The sequence below is a fragment of the Phocoena phocoena genome, chromosome 8, assembly GCF_963924675.1.
Source record: "Phocoena phocoena chromosome 8, mPhoPho1.1, whole genome shotgun sequence".
Taxonomy (NCBI): domain Eukaryota; kingdom Metazoa; phylum Chordata; class Mammalia; order Artiodactyla; family Phocoenidae; genus Phocoena; species Phocoena phocoena.
Genome location: NC_089226.1, coordinates 57,979,143 through 57,996,928, shown reverse-complemented (window position 1 = coordinate 57,996,928; position 17,786 = coordinate 57,979,143). Strand labels below are relative to the sequence as shown.

Genomic DNA, 17,786 nt, shown 5'->3' with positions numbered 1-17,786 from the left:
AGATTGATTCCCTTGGAAACAGACTGAGGTGGAGAGTGGCATGCAGGTCTTTTGGAGAGCGCTCTTGGGAGCTACATCAGTAAGGAAGTGAGGAAGCAGGAGTGGGCAGAGGGAGAAGCTAACTCACAATTTGGTTGCAACCGAAACCTCAGCTGATCCTACCAGGAGTTCTGGAGCTGAGATGGCTCCTCAGTTGTCCCAAATAGATACGACGGAACCAGCCTTATGTATCCCTGTATCAGTCTGTCATTGGTCATGAGCTGCCCCCCAGTAGGGGTTATAGCCTTGGCTGAAATAGTTCCCTCTGGCCCAGGAAAATGCACAGTGAGGGGTGCAGCTGTGAGCTGCCTGCAGCCCATGTTTGCAGCAGTTGGGTGATGGGTGCATTGACCCCAAGGATCCGGGCAGAGTGTCACTGTATCCACTCCTGGGAGTTAGCAGTCATATTTAGGGGCTCCCCGAGCACTTTGTCTGTACCTTTCTTTTGTCAGTTACCCCTGATGCAGGGAGGAAAAGTCCAGAAACAGAAGTCAGGAGACATAGATTCTAGTACAGACTACTGCTGCGTGATCTTAAGTATGTTACCTAAATTATCCTGGCCTCAAGACTAGCAATAGTCAATATGGTTCAGTAACAGTCCTTACCATTCGTATTTTACAAAGTGTTCTCACATCCACTTTTAACTGAATCCACCAGCCCAGACTCTCTAAACCAAATGAGAGAATGGAGATGGAAATGTCTTGAAAGGTTGAAAGCACCATACACAAACACGTGTGAGAGATTATGTAGCACAACGCTCATAATAATGTTGCTTCATCTCGCCAATACTTACGGAGCATACACTTTGTGCCAAGCCTTATTCTAGTGGATGAGGGCATAGAGGTGCATTAGACATGGTCCCTCCTTGCACCTTTGCAGTGTTTCTAGGAGGGGAAAAGACATGCCTGGAGAGTACATTGTGGTAAAAATTATCAGAGAATTATAAGCAGGACAATAACATGAGTGAAAGAAGCCTTCACCTGTGAAGAGGAGGGTAGTTCAAAGTAGAGCTTCATAGAAATGGAACAGTTTTCTAGGTAGAAAAACAAGTGGGTGAGCTAATCCTTGCCCCCATTGAAGACAGGGACTGTGCCTTTCTTGTTTGCGGCTATATTCTTTTGCCAAACACATTGCCAAATATCTTGGTTGTACTTAATAATTATTTCTTGAATGAATGAATGGTAATCCAAGAGCAGAACTGTAAGCCTGTAGCTGTCCCACAGAGATCTTTTGAAATGTATTTAAATAATCTCATCCTCTCTCCAACTGAGGGAGGTGCATCAATGATTCACATTAGATCTTTTCTTGAGATTTAACCCTTCTAATCTCCCAGCAGATTCTGTGGCTGGTCTCTATATGTTTCTCTTATTCCCAGTGTTGAGTTAGTGCTGTAGGGACTCAGGGACTCTTACCCAAGAGCTGTCCCAATTGACTGATTATTCCCATAAGCACTGTGACAATGACCTCTCTTCTCTGAGGCATCTTGCTTGGAGGTAAAAGGAGCTGGGCGAGGACAAGATTGCGACTGCTCTACTTGATCCATGAAGGGGAGCAGAGAGGCCAGCCACAGAGTGTGCTAGGAGATTAAGAGTGTTTAGTTTCAAGAAGGGAACTAATGTGACTCTCAAAGGGACCAACTATAGTGGGGAGAATATGGGCTTTGAATTTAGGTGAGTCTGTGTTAAAATCTAGACAGTGCTACATATTAAGTGAATGTTAAACAAGCTATTTCACCTCTGAGCTTCTGTTACTTCATCTATGAAATGAGGTTAAAAAGGTAATTACCTCTAGAGCTTCCCAGCACAGTGCCTGGCAGAGATTGGTTGGTCATCAAATAGTAATTTTTCTTCCCTTTCTTTCCTGTTCACTAATTTCCTTCTCTCCTGCTCCTAGACCTCATTCTGTCACAGTTTAACCATAGATGGGTTCTCTGATTTCATCCAGGCAGATCATGTTCTTGGTTTCCTAGTGGCACGTGAAAGAGGATTCTTTTTCCTACACAAAGCTGGCTGAAAGACTTGCTTTGTCTGTTTCCCCTTTGCGTAAACAAATATCTTGGATATTACCACTCCAATGAGAGGAGAGATCAGACTCACCAGTGCCAGAAAAAAAATAAAAGAGCAAAAGTCACATTCCCAGGACAGGCTTAGTTAGACCTGCAAGGCTTCCGCCTGCACCCCTCAGAAAACATGACTGAATCAGAATAATAGCACTTCTTCCTCTTGGCAGGACTCTACTTTTTTTTTTTTTTTGGCCACACTACACGGCTTGTGGGATCTTAGTTCCCTGACCAGGGATTGAACCTGCGCCCTCAGCAATGAAAGCACGGAGTCCTAACCTCTGGACCACCAGGGAATTCCCAGGACTCTACATTTTTTTTATCATGACCCGTCCCGGGGAAAGTGAGGAGGGTAGAGTGAAGACCACTAGCTGTCCACAAAATCCATTCTTTCTTCCTTAGTAATTGAGGTTTGGCTGCTTGCAGCCAGCTGTGGCCATGTTACTGAACCCTTGTCAATAGATGTGAGAAGATGGGATGTATGCAGCTTTTGCCTTTGCTTGCTTAAGAGCAAATCTCAGGCTCTGGAATTCTGTTCTTTCTCTCTCCTCACTAACTAGAAATGCTTCAACCAGAGTAAACTTGGAAGCTACACGTTGAGGATGGCTGTCATAATCCCAGGTCCCTGAATGAGTAGAGCAGAGCCATCCACCTACTTGGAATGCTGCCTTGGACCATACTACACTGGACCACCTAATCAAATCCTACCTCACATCTCCAGGAAATATCCATGAATACATCCCTCTCCCTCTTCTTGACCATCACATTTAATATTGGTTCCCCACATTTTCTGTACTTAAGTGTATTGTTTCCTATTGGGTTCTTTTTGGTGTAATCTTATTTTGTTCTTTATTTAGTGTGTGCTTCTCGGCTGTTAAGCTAGAAGGAGATCACAAGATGTGACACTCTGCTTCTGCTCCCATTTCCCCAATAGCACAGCTGTTGTGGATGCTGACGGAGCCCCCGTGTGGCCCCTTCCCCAGCTGCTGTGAGTGTTGGCTGCTGTCACCTCAGAGCTGCTGCCTTCTCCAGCTCAGCCAAACGTGAGCACCCGTGGGAGGTTACATGCCCCCCTTTAGCAGCCAGCAGTCAATGGTGACTGACACAGGGTAGAAAAGGATAGTCACTAAAGATGGGGTTGATCCTGTGATGAAAATTGAGCTTCAGAACCTTCCTGAGGAACTAGGCTGTTGCAGATCTCCAACCAAGACAACTGGTCTAGGCTGCAATTGCTCACAGGTGCCACCCTTCTCCAGAGACCTGCCCTCAGCTGATGGGCACCTCCTCACAACCCTCCTCTCTTCCCCCTCCCCACCAGGGTGGCCCACAAGCAATGACTGACAGATATGGGGCATAAAAGCCCGGTCCCTTTGCCTCAAGGGGGTGTAAGTCTGCCTTGTGGTTTACGCCCCAGTTCCCTGTGGATCAGGCCAGGGCTAGATGTGACCTGACATGTACCTTGTTTGTCTTGTTCCCTTTTCTATCTACTTCACTCTTTCCCTTGCACGTTTCCCCCAAAAAGTGCTCCCTCAATAAATGCCTGTCTGAGACTTTGCTTCTAGGGAACCCACCTTCAGTCTACTGATGTCAATACTCTGCCGTCATCTTCCCAAATCATCTCCGGGGACCGTTCAGACCCATGGTCTGGGCTGGGTATGCCATGGTGCTGAAATTGGGCTGAGAGTGAGGAAGGAGCTACGTGAAGAACAAGTGGGCTCTACTGAAGTAGTTGTAAGGAATACCTGCTACATAGGGATGTTATGAAGGTTTTAAAATCTAAATGAGTTAATGTCTGTAAAATGCTTAGGCCATAGCCTGACATGTAGTATCTTAAGTATTAAGTGCTTTTAAGTATTAAGGCAGGGATTTCTTTGATCTTTTTCATTTGTTTATGTATTCCAAGTGTGCCTAGATGAGTGCATGGCACATAGTAGGCACTCAGCGTCTGAATGAGTGATTATTGAAGTTTTGCTTTGAGGGCCCAAGGTGATGTGCTGGGATCTGGCCAGCAGAGGGCAGAACCAGTGCAGCCAAAAGAGCCTATGGGCTGGAGGAGGCAGTGGGATAGAGCTGGGGGGAGAGCCAAGGGGAGTACCTACATCATAAAATATTAGAATGTTTAAATTATACCTTAAAATCTTATATTTTTATTTAGCCCAACGTTGAGTGTACATAATGAGGTATATTGAGCCCCTACTTTGTAAATTAAGACAAATAAGTAGTTCCAGGCCCCAAGATCCGTAGAGTTGCCCCAGTATCTCCTCTTTGGTTTTTTTTTTGTTTTTTTTTTGCAGTACGCGGGCCTCTCACTGTTGTGGCCTCTCCCGTTGCGGAGCACAGGCTCCGGATGTGCAGGCTCAGCGGCCATGGCTCACAGACCCAGCTGCTCCACGGCATGTGGGCTCTTCCAACCACTGCGCCACCAGGGAAGCCCCCGGTAGCTCCTCTTTTGAACTACCACATACTCCTCTCAATAAATCCCCTTTTGTGCTTATGCTAACACACACTGGATTTCTGTAACTTACAAGCAAAAGAATTTGTATTACTCTATTTTTAAGCCCTGTGAGTATAAGGACTGTGTGAAGGGGAGTCTCCCCCATAGATGGGGACACTGAACTCCCAGCGCAGCCACTCTGGGGTGCTTCCTGCTCCATCCAGCTGCCGACCTGCTCTCTTCAGGAGGGTGGTCTGGCCACATTTCTGCCTCCAAGCTTCCCTTGTCTTGTTCCGTTCATTCTCTCTGCCCACGTAGATCTGTCCTATCTCTCAAAGCCCAGTTCAAATTCTACCTTTCTCTGGCTCCTCTGCATCCACTCAATCTCATTTCTCAAAATCCTGATAGCATCCATTACCTTATTCTTGTTGGGATTCCATATTTTATTTGGGTGTTTGGGCTAGGCGGTCTCCAAAGTGCCATCCAGCTGTAGACTTCCGAGTCCGTTGTCCACCTATATGTCACGTCTTCTTAAGCAGGTCTCCACCTTCTCTCTCAAGAAGATATGAGGAAAGGCTTGAGAGCACACGTGGGGCTCAGCACTGATTTGCATGGAATCAACATGGCTAACTGCTCATGGGAGCAAATGTGTTCTGTGATCCTCCATTCAAGTAACACACAGGTGTTTATTTTCATTTTTTCAAAGTAGAAGTAGCTCCCCCCCACACCCTATTATATTAGAAACATACTTACGGTCAAATAAATCAAATATTACATAAATTTTTAAAGTAGAAAGGGAAGATCACCCATAATCCTTCTCTTCAGAGATAAGTGCTCTCAAAATATGCTTTCAAAGTTTTTGATATACACAAATATGTGTGTTTTGATAGGGCTTTCTGGAGACCCCATGGAGATTCCTTAATAACAGAAATTAAACAGAACAGTGGGAGGTTCCAGCCTGGGATTTGTAGCTGGCCACATTTCATGTATTCAGCTGAAGCATGTGAAACTACTGATATTCAGCTGTTTTTGACCTACAAGCACAGCAGTTTTATGTGGTTCAAATCAATGTATGTGAAGCCTAGAATATCAGATCTGGTAGAGCCCTTAGAGACTTTCAGTTATTTCAACTTTCTATTTCACGGTGCTGAAGAAGGACAAGAGTCAGAGAGGGAAGTGTCTAGCCAGTTTATGTACCACACTGGTAGTAGAATCAGGGCTGGTTCTCTTTCCACTATCAGGTACCTGCCTCTTTTAATATGGTAATCTTCTACGTGTGATAATAATCTTCTAGAAGCAGATTTCAACTTGATATCAGAAAATTACTCACAGAATTCATTCAAAATGTTAGAGGCTGCCTTAGAGGTAGTGAAGTCCCCAGGACTGGAGATGGGGCTGGGAAAGGCACTGGGACATTGGTGGAAGGGCACAGGGACCATGGAGCTAATGAGGCTTAACAGTCAGGGCTCTGTACTTGCATGGCTCCTTCTTAAGATCTTAGGAGGGGCCCCAACAATGTATTAACATGGTGATATGTTTTTGTAATACTTGCAAAAATAAGATACTTTAAAATTCTTTTTCTTAAGGAGGGCCCCCCAGAATTATATAAGTTTCAGGCCTAGATCCACTCCTAGGTAGCATACAGTTTTGCAAAGCACTAGGCAAGGTGACCAGAGAACCTGGGTTCCAGTCATGTTACTGCTTTGGCCCAAATGGGCAGAATGGCACTTGCTCTGCTTCCCTCACAGGGGGTAAAATCACAAATGTTAAATGGGCTGAAAAACATAAAATGTGAAAAAATATAAATAAGTAACATAACTTAGATTTCCTGTCTGTGATATGATAATCATTGCTACTTCTCATGGTCATTGAAGATAACACATCAAAAAATGTGTCCACAGGGCATTTTCCTGTCTCATTTCTCTCTGCTACAACTTCCTCTTTTCCTTCCTCTAGCCCCTAGCCCCCAACACTCCGGCCACTAGAACACTCATTTGTCATTATATGGTGCCACTTATATATATATACATATATATGTGTGTGTGTGTGTGTGTGTGTGTGTGTGTGTGTGTGTATATATATATATATATATATATATATTTTTTTTTTTTTTTTTTTTTTTTTTTCCACACTGAATGGCTTGTGGGATTTCAGTTCCCCGACCAGGGATTGAACCCAGGCCCTTGGCAGTGAGAGCACGGAGTCCTAACCACTGGAGCACCAGGGAATTCCTGCCACTTTCATATATTTGTTCAAAGGGCTCCTACTGTCTATAACGTCTATCTTTGATGGAAAAAATCCTTATCCACAAGGCCTAGGTCTGCTAGATCCTCTCCTCCTTCCCCAATGATGACCTCCCTTAGTACTGTTTCTTGTTGATCTTACAGATTAGAACACTGAGGCCTGATGTAACACATAGCTGAGTTCTGGAGGCCCCACAAGATAATCCTCAGGAATCTTGATCTTCTGCCATCCCCGGCCTCTTAGCATTAGAGCATAGACACACGGTTCTTGATGTATACATGATAGGGGTCACTGCGCTTATCCACTTTGCGGGAGCGGGTGTATCCCAGGATGAGGCTGCCCACAGTGGCAGCAAATAGGAACATGACGAAGAGAATGTACATGTAGGAGTTGTCATCGCGGCCAGGTAGGCTGGCCCGCCTCTCCTCAGTCAGGTTGTCTGACCCTGGCCGGCAGAGTAAGTTGCTGTGAAGAGTAGCATTTAGAGCCTTCAACACAGTGTGCAGGCTCTCATACCAGGTCTCAGTCCCATTGGTGGTCTCCATAGCAACAGGGATTCAGGTGGGGGAAGAATCGGAGGATGCTCTGATAGTGACAGAAAAGAGAGAGGATGGCTTCTGTTACTTGTAGATTGAATGACCTTCCCACTCTTTCAGACCCCAGCTAAAATCCCAACATCACAATTTATTCTAACTACGTTTGCTTGTCTGTCTTCTCCACTAGACTGCCAGCCCAAGGAAGGCAGGGAATGTGTCTGTTTTATTCACTGCTATGTATGAGCACTTATGACAGCACTCAGTAGGTGCTCAATAAATACTTGTGGAAGGAAGTCTTCCTTGACCATTGTAAGCATGCTGATCTATCCTTTCTTTGGGTTCTAAAAGTCAGTGAGCTTTAGGCTAGAAGGGCCTTAGGGATTATTTAATGTAATTTCTTCCATTTTACACACAGGCCCAGAGAGAATAGTTGGCTTGTCCATGATCACAGAGAATACTGGAGGTAGAGCCAAGGTACAGCCCTGCTCTTCGATGGCCAGCTCAGAGCTCCTCTGGCCTCCACACCAGCTCTGGGGAGGACTGTGTGGCACAGTTAGAAGACATTCCTCAGAACTCTCCCTCAGCACAGTTCTTTCTTATGCTCCACAGACACCATGTAGAAGATGTTTGGGGTTGGCTTAGATTTCCCCCTACCTGGAGGCCAGAGGCTGGGTCATTTGACCTCTAAAGCATCCTAGGTCCCACTCTAGGTATTCCTAGCTATTGAGGAGAAATTCTGTTGGAAAAGAGGTGGCTGGGGGAGCAGGCAAAGGCTGATAACCACTGCAGGCACTGTGGGCCTGAGGGCTTTGGAGTGAAAGGAATACTCAGTCCAATTTGGGGTTATACCCACCCCAGAGAGAAAAGACACTAGCACCTCAACTATCCTGCCTTCCAAAACAATGTCACTGTGTACATGGCATATAACTGGTGATAGCAGATGTTCCTTTTCCTTCCTCTCAGAGATCCTTAGTCTACAATGTAGAAAAATAGCCAAAGGCAGCCTTGTATCCTAGTCTCTGGAAAAACATATGTCATTCCTTTAAACAAGGCTCCATGCTCACTTCCTTCAGGAAGCCTTTGTGTGCTCCCAACATACTCCACAAGCTTTATCATCGCAGCCTTCCCTTTGCCCCAGCACTTACATATAAGGCAATGTGTGGTTGTCCTCTTGCTATTGATAAGGGTTATCAGCAGACCACATGCTCCTGGTCAGAAAGGCTGTGTCTCTCCTCCAAGTCTAGGGGACTACCCTAGTTCTCCTTCCCTCAGTGGTCTCCAGTAAAGATGGCCACTTTGGATTTCTCTATAGGCCAGGCACTCAGTGTTCACTGACTGGTTCCAAAGCCCTCCTTTATCTAGGTAGAGCTGTTTAACTTCACTATTAACCATCACGTCTCTTCCCCGGAAAAGATGACAGTTAGTTATGACATGATAAATATTCATGAAGAACTCTATGAATGCAGAATTTGGGGGGAAGAATCAAAATAATACAGCAATAATCCAGGACTGGCCCACAATTTATGCAAGGCCTTGGGGCCCCCTGCCATCTAGTACTCAGGCAACCTTGTCTGGATGGAAAAGGGGAAGAGTTAAGATCGAGGAGGCATAGGTTCTCATCTACTATCCCACTTGTCAGGCAACAAGTGGGAAAACAACATCACTGTGTACATGGCATATAACTGTGCCTTCCTCTTTCCTCATATGGGCTAATGGAAAGCAGGAGCAGCACAATGAAATTAATGGCTCAGTGAATCACCTGGCCAGTCATCGTTTATGGAGCCCCACTCCTGGGCAGCCTTATTCTGGGAGCTTTAGGAGGCCAGTCCCTACACTCAGGGGCACAAAGCCAGCTCTTAATGTGGGAGACAATGTAGGAGCTACTGGGGCTTAAAGGAAGAAGGGATGAATTCTGACCAGTGCTCAGAGAGTGTTCACAGTGATGGAAGAATTTGAGTTGGACCTTGAAGGATTTTTTGGAAGTAGAGAAGGCAAGGGAAGCAAACAGATGGACTAGAAAGCACACTTTGAAGAATGGAAAGTAGCATAAAGAGTGTAAGATGCGTGAAAGGATAAGATAGGATGTGGGATGGAGACATTGGCCCAAACCAAATCATAGAGGGCCTTCAGTGCCAGGTTGCAGAGTTGAAACTTTATCCTGTAGGTGGAGAAAAACCATGGAATGATATTTTAAAAGGGGGTAAAATAATCAGATCTGTGCTTGGAAAGGACACTCTGGCTTCTATGTGGAGTGTGGAGTAAAGAGGGCAGGGAGCCCAGTGATAAGTGAAATAGTGTGGGTTCAAGGTGCTGAGTCCTGAGCTGGGGCAGAGGGGATGACAAGGTGGGGGCGGGGACAGATAGAGGATGTGAGAGGCATTTGGGGGTGGGAATGGCTAAAGCAGTGGTTGCAGGAGGAAGGGGCCTCAGACAGTTTTATAAGCAGACAACAGACAGATGGCATAAGTGCGGGAAGAGCTCACTTTGAGGGAAATAAGTTTCTTGCCCTGTTTGCACTTCAGTTTCCTCATCTATCAAAAAAGATTATCACCAGGAGTTGTTGTTCAGTGGGTACAGAGTTTCAGTTTTGCAAGATGAAAAACTTCTAGAGATCTGCTACATAACAATGTAAAGATAGCTAACACTACTGAGATGTACCATTAAAAATGTTAAGACAATAAATTTTATGTTGCTTTTTACCACATTAATATTAAAAAAAATTTTTTTTAATTAAAAAGGAAAAAAAAAAGATTATTATCTCTGCTCTGCCCCCTGCCCCAGGCTTGCTTGAGCATATACTTTTATTATAGTGAAGAGGATTTTTAAAATACATTTTAATAAAAAACACAGTTTTCATTAAAATGAAAATCTGTTTTTCATTTTTGAGAAGTAAATACCTATACACAGCAAAAAAAAAAAAGAAATTAAAGCAGTACGTACAATGAAAATGCAGTCTCTCTGTTCCCAATGGCCCAGGTTTCTTTCCCAGGGCAGTCACTGTCACCAGTTTTCTTCGATAGCCTTGCATGGGAGTTTGAACTGACAAGGCAGACGGAGGGCCACCTCCATCTGGAAGACTCACCAAACAACAGCAAATTCACTGGCTCCTAGTCAGCTCCAGGAATCTCCCTGTGGGCGCCCTAAGGCTCCTCAGCCCCTCAGGATGTCCTGACATGTCTTCAGGATGTCCCTGGACACATCTGGGGTCTCAATATTGACTTTGGGAGCTGGGAAGGCCCAGAGCTGGGTGGGGAGGGGACAGAAAAAGAAGGAACTAGACACACAGAAAAAACTTCAGAATGAGGGTGGATCGCCCGAGGCCAAGCCCCAAGGGTTGTGCAATAGCTGTGCTTTGGGTGCTGACACCCTGCCGCTTCCCCTCCCCTTCCTGCAGCAGCTGGATCCGGCCAACCTAGGGCTGCAGTTATAGGAGCTGTGCCATGGCCAAGGGACATCCGATTGCTGTCCCCCGACTCCAGATTCACAATGTCTCATCTGGGTGACTTCATGAGAAACCTCAGTTCAACACATGAGCTGCTGCTCAGGGACCAGCTAACAGTGCAGTCTAAAACATCCCCTTTCCCCAGGGTACTGGCATCTTAGCAGGAGCCTCTAAAAGGCTGAAAGGGCCTGAGACCCAAGGAAATGATGTGAGTGACAGAATGGCAGCCAGCAATTGGGTTGCTATTTTATGTAGGAACGAATGATGTTACCAATCAACCTATTTGGATAGACTGGGTATAAACATAGGCATGGCATCAACACTATCTGTACCATAGCTTTGTTGTGAAAATTAAAGAAGAAAAGTATGCAGTGCCTGGCACTAGACACTCCACAGATGTGGTGGTGGTTTTATTTGTGCAGAGCAGAGGCTGGCAAGGCCTTCAGAGTCCATCTAATCTAACCTCCCTCATTTTACAGTGAAAGAAATAAAAACCAAAGAGCTGTCTTGGTTCAGCTGCTACTTGTGTGACTTTGGGCATGTGACTTCCCTTTTCTGGGCCCCAGCTTCTGTCTGCATCTGTAAAATGAAAGGGTTTTTCTATGTAATCTTATAAGGTCCTGATCAGCTCTAACATGAAGATACTACAAAACCATACGTGAGATTTGGGAGATTGGGTAGGCTGGTGGGAGAGGATTTGGGGGACTCTCTAGAGTCCCTTAAATCACGAGATAGAGAAGACTTCAGATTCTTTCCTCACAGGTTAAGATGCTTCAGAGTCCCAGGACTGAGTTACACTTAGTATTCCAGCCTAGATAAACTGAAGGCCAAATTTGCTGACTTGTTCATTTTTCCTCTTTATAGCTCACCTGCCAGGGTGATCTAGCCTGGGGGAGACAGACTCTGTGTTAGAAAGTGGGGTTAGGGGGAAGCGTCGGAGACAGGGTGGGCTCTGACGTGGAGTTCAGTGAGGGGAGTAAAGGTTCACAAAACCATTTATTCCTCACACCCTCCTTCCAGTGCCTCTCTGGATAGACCTGGATGGATATTTGTAGTTCTGATGGAACATGCAAAGGAGCCACAGTTGCATATCTTTAGAAGCTGGGTTGAGGTGGGATGGAGGACCTGTGTGCAAGGAGAGGCAGAGAGCTCATAAAGGGACAGCTTGGTTCTCTATGACCTGCCTCTGGGTCCCAAGTTGGGAATTGGCAGCTGGCAATATGGGGAATTTTGTTCCTCTTTCTGAGCTCCTTGGCTTCCCTCTTCAAGACAGTTGCCGATTGTGAAGGTCTATGGATGGGGAAGACAGAGCTCCTGCCGTGGAGAGTCCCTGACTTGAAACAAGAGATAATCATTTAGGAAGGGAGATGAACAGTGACTGAAAAGAGATTTTGAAGATCGTTTAGAATCTAGATTCTAGGCCAACCCCTCCATTTTGTAGTTGAGAAAGCTGAAGGTCAGAGAAGGGAAGTGACTAGTCCAAAATGACATGGCTAGTAAATGGTAGAGCTCTGATGAGAACCCAGGTCTTTGGGGTGCTGTTCAGGTGCTCTTTCCGCTACAAATGGCAATGTCTTCTGGCATCTGAGCTGCATATCACACCAAACACAGGCTCCTCATGTCCTGGGGCATCATCTCCTCTAAGTCCACCACTACTCCTTTTTCCTGCACTACAGATTCTTGCTAATCTTTTTTTTTGGCCACACCACTGGCATGTGGGATCTTAGTTCCCTGACCAGCGATCAAACCCGCACCCCCTGGATTGGAAGTGCGGAGTCTTAACCACTGGACGGCCAGGGAAGTCGCTCTTGCCAATCTTAACTGAGGATCCAGTAAGGGGAGAAGTTGGTAACTTTTGGAGGAGTTAACCTTCCTTTCTAGCCTTGCTCCCCATGGCCCTTTCTGCTCCAGACCTACTCCTGCTCTTCTATACAAGCCAGGTGCACTCTCTTCCTCCACACCCCGATGTCACTCTTTCCAACACATTAACAGCTTTGCCCAAACTGTTCTTGACTTGAGCTCGCCTGGCCTCTAACTTGGGGATGGAGGCGTAAAGCTGGGACCTGGAGAATGAACTGGGTATCTTAGTAAGGTTTTCTTTCAGGTTTCTCTGGGGAAAAGTGAAACACCACCATCGGTTCTTTTGGTTTCCCTATGCTCTGTTTCAGCTTCTCTTGCAGAATGAGTGTCTGAAGTGCTTGGAAATGTGGTAGAGAGGCAGGGGAAAAAGGCCACATAAAGCAAGTGGATCCAGAGATAACTCCTGGGAATGCACAGTTTTGCCTCTGGCCCCTCTGGTGGTCTTATCACCACCATGGGCTGGTGGGAGAGGAACCTTAACGTATAGTTAGAAGGAGACACAGAAATAGAATCTGAGCTGGAAGGGATCTTAATAATCACGTCATTGGTGTAACCCCCTCATTCAACCAGTGGGAAAAACCACCCCACCCCAAGAGGAAATCACTTGCTCAAGGTCTCACAGCCTAGGAACTGGGACCAGAAACAGGTATCTCATCCACATATCTTTCCACTATAAGTCCTCTGTTGCCTATAGGACAGTCTAACCTCCTGCGATTATCATTCAAGCTCCTTTGGATATGACCCTGCCTCCAGCCCCATCTCACCACAGCTCTCCCCACTGCCTGTGTCCCATGATACTGAGCTATAGCCATTCCCCAAACATTCCTTGCACTTGCACACCTCTTGCCTTTGCTCATGCTGTTTTCTTAGGCAAAAATACCCTTCCTCTTTTTTATCTGCCTAGTGAACTCCTACTCATCCTTCAAGACCCAGCTCCAATATAACCTCTATAGACCCTCTCCTGAGACACCACCTTCCCCACTCCCTAGCCAGTTAAGTCTCTTCTTCTCATCTGTTCCTAAAGTGCTTTGCATAAAACCCTATTAGAGCAGTATGCTATACTGAAATTGGGTGTGTATATCTGTATAAATATAAATAGATATAGATATAGGTATACTAAACTGTGCGCTGGGAGGTGTGAAGGTAGGGACCTGTGCCTCATACATTTCTTTATAGCAGGCACTCAAGAATAGGTGGATAAATGTCTCTTCTTATTAGACTATTCCCCCCTGCGCACACACATACGCATTCATGAAAACAGCTTACAGCACTTAAAAAGCAACTTCAAGGGCAGGCCAAAACAGATTCCATTTGGTCTGGGGAAGGGGAAGCTCAAAGAAAAGACACCATCTCAGTCATATGGGCAAGTGAGTCAGGGGAGGAGGAATTCTAAGCCACCTTTGGAAGCCCAGATGTTCCCTGCACCGGAACCCCATTCAATCCAAAGGGCAAACATTCTTTTTTTTTTTATTGCGGTACGTGGGCCTCTCACTGTTGCGGCCTCTCCCATTGCAGAGCACAGGCTCCGGACGCGCAGGCCCAGCGGCCATGGCTCACGGGCCCATCTGCTCTGTGGCATGTGAGATCCTCCCAGACCGGGGCACGAACCCGCGGCCCCTGCATAGGCAGGCGGACTCTCAACCACTGCGCCACCAGGGAAGCCCAGGGCAAACATTCTTGGCCCCAAAACACCAGCAGCAGCTTAGCAACCCTCTTCCCTGTGTACCCACCCAGGGGGCAGCCACACACACACACCTGCTGCACACACACAGTCCAACTCCCAGTCTCCCAGCCTCTAATCTTGCCTTTCAGGTATGCCTTTCATGGTTCCAATCTTGGCTGTATGCTTGGCTATGTGACCTTGAGCACTGCATTTTTGTTCTCTGAATCTCATCTATGAGATGGGGATAATTACCCCTGTCCTGCTTGCCTCACACGCAACTCGGGGAGACCAAAGGGGAAAGGTGTTTTAGAAACTGCAAAGTATTATGTAAACATAAGAGAGAATTACTGGGCAGCCTGGTCACCTGTTTCCTTTTCTGTTTCCCTATCTCCTCCGCCACCCCCCAGTATTACCAAGAACAGCTATCCCTATGTCCCCTCTCCCCATCTTAGGTTCTCCTACCCTCAGAGGAAGCCAGGAGGTTCTTTATTACTTTTCTTCATTCTCAGACACACTTACCTCCTTCAGAAGCCTTCCTTGTTTCTCGTCCTCTCTGATCAGCCCTGTAATCTCTCTCCATTTAGGGGTACCATTCTGTAGTCCTGCTGGTGATAGAGAACACACCAGAGTTGGAGTCAAGATACCTGCCCCTATTTTGTAGACATGTCTAGCCGTGTGTCTTGGTTAAGTCATTTCTCCACTCTGAGGCCTCATTCTCCCCATCAGTAAGATGGGATATCTTGTCTTGCCTCCCTCTTAGTAGGCATTTTGAGCATCCACCCATTCAGTTTATAGATAGAAGTGTGTTTTGCAAAGTGTGGAGTGAGTGAGGGATGAAGGTTGTTTGTTCTCATCTTAAGGAGTCAAGAAAATCTGAAAGCAGTTTCCTTGCCTCCAGCTTGGCTCTCCTCCATTCAGAGCTGTTAACTGGCTGGATGCCAGGAGATAAAGAGCAGCTAACATATTTACAATGCACTTTTGTAGCTGAAGTGGAATCAGCCCTGGGCTAGGAGTGGGGAGAATTGGGTTCTACTTCTGTCTGGTCCCTGGTGTGACCCTGGACAAGCCATCTCCCCCCTGGGCCTCAGATTCCCCATATGCAAACTGCTGAGGAGTGGGGAGGTGGATAGGAGGAGACACTCTCCAAGGGGCCCTCACACAGGGGTCTGAACTCCTGTACTTTCTACACAAGAAACTCCCGGGCCCAGTCCCCTTCCCCCACATGCCATACGGAGTACATGGGCAACAGGACCAGGAGGCTCATTTTACATTTGGTGACCCAGGAAAAGAACGCACAAAGCACAGAGCAGGTGGGCGATTGGCACAGGTTTACACAACCTGTAAACTAGAACTCAAGTCTCCTAACTCCCAGCCTAGATCTGTTACTAGTACTAGAAGACATCTAAGGGAGCTTCTAGGCTTTTCCCAGGACTGGGGCGCATAGGGCGAGGGGCACAATAAAGTAGCGAATGGGCAAGGCAACTCGCACGCTGAGCAAGCGGCTCCCGCCAAGCAAGAAGACACGCCGGCTCCCGGAGCGCCATTTCCGCGTGTGCTCTCGCTGCGGAGCCGCAGGTTGGTTGTTATATTGTGCACTCGCATATCTGTGGATGTGGAAGGAGCTTGGGTGCCGCCGTCTCGGGGCCCGTGAGTGCCGACCTAAGCCCCCACGGTTTCCGAGAAAGGCGTGCCAGGAGCCCAGCTTCGCGCTCCCACGTGCGCCCCGGGATCCCTGTGGCTCCGTGCAGGGGAGGATCAGTATGTATCTGCGTCGGGTGGCGGCCTCCAGGGAGGCGGATAGACCCCTCATTTCTACCCCTGGCGCCGGCTCAGCCTTCCCAAGCTGGCGGGTGCGCCTTACCTGCCGGTCCGCAAGGCTCCCAGGGGCGCCGTCTGTTCGTTGGACACCTCGCCCTGGGCTCGCGGGTGCCCCGCACTGCGCCCCAAGGCGCTCCGCCAGCCCGCCTGCTCGCAGCCCGCGCCCAGCACCGTCTGCGCCCCCTCCGCTCTGCGTTCCAACCCGCGCTCAGCTGCCTTTTCCCTTCCTCAGGGCGTCCCCTCACCCGGCCCCGCCCGGCCCCTAACACACCCACTTCTCCCGGAGCTGGCTTCGGGCGCCTCCGCCCAGCTGCTTGGCCTCACCCAGCTGTGGGCTGCGACCCTTCCGTCCCCTGCAGCGCCTGCTTCCTGGACGTGAGATCGAATGTTCCTGGCTTCGCTTCAGCTTGCCCGGTCTGAGGAGGATCTCAGAAGAGCGTCGGGTGCCGGTGGAATCAGACCTTGCTCCTACGTGGTTGTATGGTGGCGGGCAGGTCACTGCTCCTCACTGGGCCATGGCTTCCTCGCTATAAAACGGGTACAGTTCCTGCATGCATTCTTCACAGGGTGATGGTTAGGGTCAGATGAGATCTTAGAATCCAAAATATTAAAGCTGGATGGTCACTGGAGAAATCCTCCGATTCTAACACAAACCCTCTTTTCCAGACAGGATGCAGTTTGGGGAAGGGGCCCAGTTTGGGGAAGGAGACTTGCTCAGGCTCACTAAGGAAGTCACTGGCAGAGCTCAGACTCAGAATCCACTAGGCCACTCTCTCCCCTTAACCTCGGCCAATGTTTCATCCAAGTCTCAACAGTCCCTCACATGCCCAGACAACTGGTGTCCAGCCACACCACGCTGCTCCCTGTCCCTGAATACCCTTCACTTTTTGGCCACCAGGCCCTCACTCAAGCTGTTTCTTCCTTGCTGGGGACACTGCAGGTTCCAGAGAAGAGAAGCATCCAGGGACAGCTGGGAAATGAGGACCAGGAGGCCATGGGCAAGGGAGTGGACGGTGGCAGGGAATAGCTCTCAGGGACTCTGTGGGGAGTCCTTATCAGAGCCCTCTTTGCCAGCCTCCGGCCTTGGGATAGTTAATAACAAACTGAGGTGACTTCCCTGGTGGCGCAGTGGTTAAGAATCCGCCTGCCAGTGCAGGGGACATGGGTTCAATCCCTGGTCTGGGAAGGTCCCACATGCCGTGGAGCAACTAAGTCTGTGTGCCACAACTGAGCCTGTGCTCTAGAGCCCGTGAGCCACAACTACTGAACCTACATGCCACAACTACTGAAGCCCGCATGCCTAGAGCCTGTGCTCCACAACAAGAGAAGCCACTGCAATGAGAAGCCCACGCACCGCAGTGAACAGTAGCCCCCAATCGCCACAACTAGAGAAAACCTGTGTGCAGCAATGAAGACCCAACGCTGCCAAAAATAAATAAATAAAATAAGTAAATTAAAAAAAAAAAACAAAAAACTGAGGGCAGCTCTGGCTCCCTTGCAAACAAAAATCTGTTCTAGGGCTTCTCTGGTGGCACAGTGGTTAAGAATCCGTCTGCCAATGCAGGGGACACGGGTTCGAGCCCTGTTCTGGGAAGATTCCACATGCCGTGGAGCAGCTAAGCCCATGTGCCACAACTACTGAGCCTGCGCTCTAGAGCCAGCGAGCCACAACTGCTGAAGCCTGTGCGCCT

General features: G+C 47.8%; 1 protein-coding gene across 1 annotated transcript; it reads right to left on the bottom strand.

Moving 5' to 3' along the window:
* Positions 1-7,021: 7,021 nt before the first annotated feature.
* On the bottom strand, positions 7,022-7,326 carry KCNE3 (potassium voltage-gated channel subfamily E regulatory subunit 3). Its single transcript, XM_065883108.1, has one exon. The coding sequence runs from the start codon at positions 7,319-7,321 to the stop codon at positions 7,022-7,024; it is 300 nt and encodes a 99-aa protein (XP_065739180.1). The 5' UTR covers positions 7,322-7,326.
* Positions 7,327-17,786: the final 10,460 nt, after the last annotated feature.